The 6,542-nt window shown below is 39.5% G+C and overlaps 2 protein-coding genes across 2 annotated transcripts; both read right to left on the bottom strand.

The window, feature by feature from the left end:
- Positions 1 to 577: 577 nt before the first annotated feature.
- SARC_12625 (hypothetical protein) lies at positions 578 to 943 on the bottom strand (the record flags this gene model as incomplete). The annotated part of the gene is made up of 1 exon (XM_014293264.1): positions 578 to 943. One exon carries the CDS (start codon positions 941 to 943, stop codon positions 623 to 625), a length of 321 nt encoding a protein of 106 aa, XP_014148739.1. The 3' UTR covers positions 578 to 622.
- An 845-nt stretch (positions 944 to 1,788) lies between these two features.
- On the bottom strand, positions 1,789 to 3,671 carry SARC_12624 (hypothetical protein). The gene has a single exon (XM_014293263.1). The coding sequence runs from the start codon at positions 3,456 to 3,458 to the stop codon at positions 2,178 to 2,180; it is 1,281 nt and encodes a 426-aa protein (XP_014148738.1). The 5' UTR covers positions 3,459 to 3,671; the 3' UTR covers positions 1,789 to 2,177.
- Between the last annotated feature and the right edge of the window lie 2,871 nt (positions 3,672 to 6,542).

Here is a 6,542-nt window from a genome sequence, read left to right as displayed (position 1 = left end):
TATGAATCGTGGGTATAATATTGACAGCATGTCAGATAGCCCGCAAGCAAGCCTGTACCCACAGTAGAGATATATACCTAAGATAATCCAGGCAGTATTTAACAATGATATCACAGATACTTATGTTGTTGAGACAACGGGTAGAAAAGTCGTATTGTGGCAAATAGAGTTAACCTTGTGCCTCCCAAATCTTGGTACAATCAGATAGCACTATACAAATATACACTTCGTCAAATGAAGACTAATTTTACTTTCACAGATACGATATACCTAGATAACACAATATCGACAAACCTCGCCTGATATCAAACGCATGCTAGAGACATTCGGGAGGGACGCGTCTGTATAAATAACCTTGAGAGAGTCTCCAAGTCATACTTGTCTTTGTAGCAGGACAACAAAATCTTAGCACAGACCATACGAAAGCATTACAATCGGTTGATAGTGTCGTTGAATAAAATTTCGGTCTCTTTGGATTGCTGAGCGCACACCCTCTGAGATGGCTTCGGCCGAGCACGGTGTGAAGGTATAGGGTTGGAGATCAACGAGTAATTGGCACAAAGAGGTAGGCCAGATATAGGAACGAGATGCTTTTACATTTATTATATCATCAGTACGGTGGCTATTCTAAGTGCTTTTCAGATTGTGCACACCACAGCATGCTATTTATATAGCTTCGTGATACATCAAAACAAGGTGAAACTAGGCATACCAGTTCAGATGCGCGGACATTAAAGTCCAAGTTGCGAATAAAGGCAACGGTATACTTGCCTCCCTCGACCACCGCCTTACTATTGCGTATGTCGCGTTTCTTTAACTTTTTTTGTACATTCGCTGTGTCTTGCAATGCATTGTCGGCTGACGTTTGAGCCTCTGAGCGTCTGGTATGGGCAGCAATCTGCCGGTAAGTGCATGGCTTCCCATGTCTTCTCTTGCGCGGCATGTTGGTTAAAGCATGTACCTATGTCGAGGCGTATACCAGACACGTATCATACATACATATGTATATCCATATGAGGGGGGTGACCAGTAATACACCAGATAAATGTTGGGGTTCCAGTGAGAGTCAGATGTTGAATAACTGTTCTGGGGAGTCTATTTTTAGTCGAGTATGGTGCGAAATACGAGCGACGGGAAAGCCGAAGACCATGCATCAGGCATCACGGATTCAAGGGCCATACCCTATAGCTTCTTCTTCTTAGGTTTTATTAATGAAAAAATTCAACTAGATGTGATGGAAGGGAACTTTTTCGCGCGCCGGCAACATACGCACCAATCAAACAGCACTTACCAACCCCAGATGTGTGAGTCATGCGCTCGCGCCTAAAATGGATTGCAGTTGCTCTGGCCACTGGTAGTATAGCGCTGCGGGTTTCAGCTTGTGGCCGCGTTTATACATTCATAGTCAATATACAAAACAACATAAGTGATATCCACCTAATCGACTGAATTGCATAGTGCCCAGTGATATGCAAATTGTAACTATACGTTAGCGATATGTATATGAATGTCCATTAACATCTCACGGATGTACTGTATACTCGACACAAAATGTATACTCACAATCCCAAGAGTAAACATATATTTATACGTGTATATACGCATGTGTAATACTTATAGACATGCAATCGTGTATGACAAACTAGAATTGTGTCTACACAACAAATTTAGAAATGGCCAGGCAGTGTATTGTCCGAACAGCCTTTGAAGCATCACCAGCACCATACTAGGTTGGAACATATTCCACTGGAAACTGACAATAGTTATAGTTATGTATATTCAGAAATAGGACATCACAGTAGGACTCGCCACAGACTTTATTGATTCTTCTTCTCGATATAAGCTATCGCACGCCTTCGCTCATACAGCAACCGCTCTTCGCCAACCTCGGTAGCGCTCGTGGATTCAACACACTGTTGTTCCAACGTCGAGGACTAGCAGACGGTTCTACAGTATACTAATGTTTCGATAAATAATTAATTATTATCTTATTCTCCTTGTGGTCACTGCCATTCCAATCGCTTATCGTTATTATATCTAAGATGGTCATATGCCACCGTCGGCAACCCAAAGGAACGATCCTTTTCAAAGTATCGGTTCGCATCCCTACATGTCCTTGACACAAGTCGCAGACAGTTACAGCCATACATTATGGCCAGTACGAGTCATACTCGCTTTTAAATAGCCAACAAAGTCCCAGTCTTACTCCCGTCAGCATCTGATTGGATCGTTTCTTCGTCAGACTCGCCGTCACTGCCACTAGCATCACTGGGCTCTGAGTCCACAGAAAACCCAGTACTAGTTGTGGCTGTATTGAGTGCCATCGCCAGTGCCGAAACGGCTGTGCTTGCACTGGGTGATGGGGGAGAGAGCACTATCTTATCCTCATCGCTGGACTCGGGGGTCACTAATTCGCTTTCCGACAAATCCGAAACGTCCGACAGAGCGATGCCGTCGATACAGTTTCCTACTTCACGATTATCAATACTACCCGCGTGAGTAACAGAATTACTTGCGGCAGTCTGTTTCTGTGTATTTTCGTCAGTAGCAAGTTGCATTAATACAAACTGTGTACTTGCTTGTAAATTACCAACATCGCGGTGATCAAGACACGCACGCTTCAATGTTGGAGATTGTGTGTGTGCAACATGTTCCTTATCGGCTTCGACATCACCTTTTCGCGTCTCCATATCCCCCACCAGTGTATTAACGTACTCCCCAGTCTCTTTTGTTCTGTCACAGTACTTGTATAAGCTATTAAGCGTTGCATCTGGTGTAGCTGAGTCGGCAATGCTGCGTACTTTGTCCACGAAATCGTCCAGGGCGATAGAGCTCACACCTTCACAATTTGAACCAGTTTGCCCTTCAAATGGGTAGGGTCGCTTGTACCCGCCATTAACAGTTTCCCGTTCGGAGACACTACTATTCTCCTCGAAATTTGGACCAGTTGGCAAATCATCCCAGAAGGGATTCGAATATCTTCTTGACTCTTTATCTGCGGTTGAAGTACTAGATGGGGTTTCAACTGCCGTATACTGCTCTCCTTGTACTTGTTGCTCTTGTAGTGTATGTTCCAACTCGTCATGGACTTTCACAGGACTGTCAGATGAGAAGAATGACTCGTTATTGGTATCGAAGTTCCCTTCCTCTCGGCATATCCTACAGTTGTGTACGAGAGTCTGTGATGCAAACAGGGGCTGGTCTGGAGTCCCGTGTGAATATTCATTGGTAACTTCTTCATCTATCCATAAACTTTTCACCCGTGAAAGACCATAATCCATGAAATGCGTTTTAAGCACGTAACTAGAAACATTGTGCATAGTAGGTCGATACTCTCGCAGAAATTGCCGTCTGGCTGGGAAGGGAGTGACTTTAACTTCCGTATCGGCATCAAATACACCAATAGGCTCGGGTCTTCTATAGTCCTGGCCTGGCATCAGAGGTACGGCTGATATCATAGTGGTGTGCCACTCAGTATTTGTACCGTTAGTTGTTTAGGTGAGTTAAATACTACCTTGAATTACTCATTCAAAAGCTTCAAATGGTTGTGCCTAAAATCGCGAGGTAAATAGAGTATTTCGCAAAAAAAAAATAATATATATATATATAAATATATATATATAAATCCACAAATTCAACAGCTGCGCTGTCGACTTTACGTCCTTGAAAATACTTAAAATACTATTTATGAACCCGCGCACAGCACGTTCCGAGTTTTAGTAGTGGTGTTTGGGAGTGTGCCTGACTCAAATTATCTGTGCGGAACTGCGGATCGGGCGGATCCTGGCATGATTTTCCTGTCTGCGACTCCGTGTCTCTGCGCCATGAATTGTGAAACATTCATTCTGAGGAATTAAAAACAGTTTAAAATTGTTCAAAACTTGGTTGGTGACCAATAAAATTCCTCAAGTTAATTACTCTGTTCGAAGACAACCAGTAGATATAACATTTTCAAGTAGGAGTTACTCATTTGCAACATCTATATTTTAGTATACGACAAGAGTAATCCCATCATGTAGGTAGAATACTAGAAATTCACAATTGTATATATTTCGAAAATATAGGAGGAAGTCGGAATGGTATCACGTACAAACCTCAGACATATTGTATTCTGTATTTTGTGATATGACGCTATGTATTTATTTTGATCCATAAAATAATACACAATGTGTAGCCCGAAAATGAAATTACAAATACAAATAATAAATATACGCCATACATATAGTCTAGAAAGTGGTGCCCAATTTAGGCAATGGGTCGAAATCTGGGACAAAAAATGTGAACGGTTGCACTTTCATATTTTTCTATTTATCTGAATTCAGTCCCATTTTATCGTGAGGGTCTTGTCACTTGTGAGTCGCACTGAGTTTTCAGTTTTCACTCTTCAGTCTATGAATCATAGCCCTCTGAAATATTTTAACAAGAGAAGAGACTCTACTTTTTGACAGTAGCAGAGTGAGTGAGAGAGAAGGATATGCCGTGATCCACTCGACACTCGACAGTCGACAGTCAACACTCGACACCCGACAGTCGTCACTGACTCATCACACACCACTGGTGGAAGACCACTTTTTCTTTAATATAAATACAGTCTATAAAAGCAAATATGATATTTAAAAATATATTTATATATAATATAATAATAAAAACAATATATATATTTTTTAAACAGAATAGTATTGAAAAATATAAATATTGTTTTCAGTAGTCAGGGACTCTGGATGGACACCATAAATAATAAATAAGTAATAGCACTAAATACCGGTCTACCGCCTGTCGGTCTGCCTCAGCCCTCAGGGGCTCAGAGTTCAGACTTCAGAAGTTCAGAGCCTCAGCATTCAGGCCTCACAGGGCGGCTCAGGCTCAGACTCTCAGAAGTCAGAACTGAAAACTCAGACTCTCAGAGTTCCAGACCAGACTCTTAGTGAGGCACATATACTCGCACCACTCTCGGACTGACTTCAGTAGAGACTAATACTCTAATAGAGTGACTCTGAGACAGGCTGAGCTATATGATTCTTAGTAGTTGCTCTCCGACTTCTCAACCCTGTGCCAACAATTGTACATTACTTTGTTCAAAGTGGGAAACAAAAGTTTTATGCACTTTTGACTCTTTTAAGTTTTGAAGAGGATATCCGATATTGAATATTCAATGCTCCTATTGAATATTCCTACTATTCCAGACACCGCTTGGCCTCTATCATAAAACCGCAGGAAGAATTGTGACGAATCGTCTCTCTTTATATTGTTTTGGTGGGGTCTAGCCAAATATTTATAAATTTATAAGCCTATTTTAAAACCATTATCTCTCTACTCTCGAGTCTCAAGTCTCGTGTTGGAAATTGGAAAATGAAATATTTCGAGAAATGCGTACCGACTATATGGTGTGTAGGCCGTACAGTGTTTCGACACAATGTGTGCAATTGTCGTCTGTTCTACAATTAATTTTTATGTGGACAAAATCAGGTCAAAGGGATTTTTTTTCCACATGTATTTAGCCATAAACAGCTTTCAATCTTTATACCAAGAGAAGAGCTTCTTTTTAAAAACTGTTTTTAGCCTCGTTTTTTATAGTTTTTTTATGATGTTTTTATTTATATATATATATATATATATATAAAATCATAGCCTGCTAGATTGAACACAGAATATGGTCTTAAAATAAAAAAGATTTTTGTTGTAAATACCATAAGTAGCCAACTGAAAAAACATATTTACACACATGACACATCACACAGGTCACAGAGTAGTAAAAAAACATCAAATTCGTACTAAAAAATATTATTAGCCAATCACCAGTCATCACATAACTAAAAATATTGACGTCGACGACGTCGACTACTCTATCTCTCTCTGGTTCAGTCTGCACTCTGTAGTACATATTTAGTAGCCTGTAGCTTGGATTCCGTGGACCGTGGCGGCGTGGCCCATGGCCGCGTGGCAGAAGTTTTCTATATAAAAAACGTAAAAACAGACAAGAAAACAAAAACGAAACGAAGTATTTTATTGGTTTTTCAATAAATACCTAACTGATTTGAAGGCTAAATATTTATGAAGTATCAGCTGTACTGTACTGTACATACATATAATATGTATAATTGTATTGTAGGCTGTATTTATATTTCATGGTATTTTTTATATGTACTGCTAAACACTACATTCTAAATAAATACTTTCTAAATACAGTATTTTACTTAGCCTAAAGGTTATTTTACCTCCATGAAATATAAATCTAAATATAAATAGAGCATGATAATAGAATTCTAGAGTGTTTTTTCTTTAAACAATGAAAGTGAAATGCACAACTAGAAAAATAATCAATTTATATTTTCTAAAAACAAATTAAACAAACACGACAAGAAAAAGAAAACACACAATCAACAAACGATAATTCTATATAACAACAGCCTCCTAAATTGCTAAATAAATATATTTACCAAAGAACACCAACAAATTCATAGCCTTCTTCTAAAATTGTAAATTTGCGTGTATAAATGTGCGTTCATGTGTGTGCATGTGTGTTCTGTGGGTGTCTTATACAT

The sequence above is a fragment of the Sphaeroforma arctica genome, assembly GCF_001186125.1.
Source record: "Sphaeroforma arctica JP610 unplaced genomic scaffold supercont1.2448, whole genome shotgun sequence".
Lineage (NCBI taxonomy): Eukaryota > Ichthyosporea > Ichthyophonida > Sphaeroforma > Sphaeroforma arctica.
This window is presented reverse-complemented; position numbering and strand designations above follow the sequence as displayed.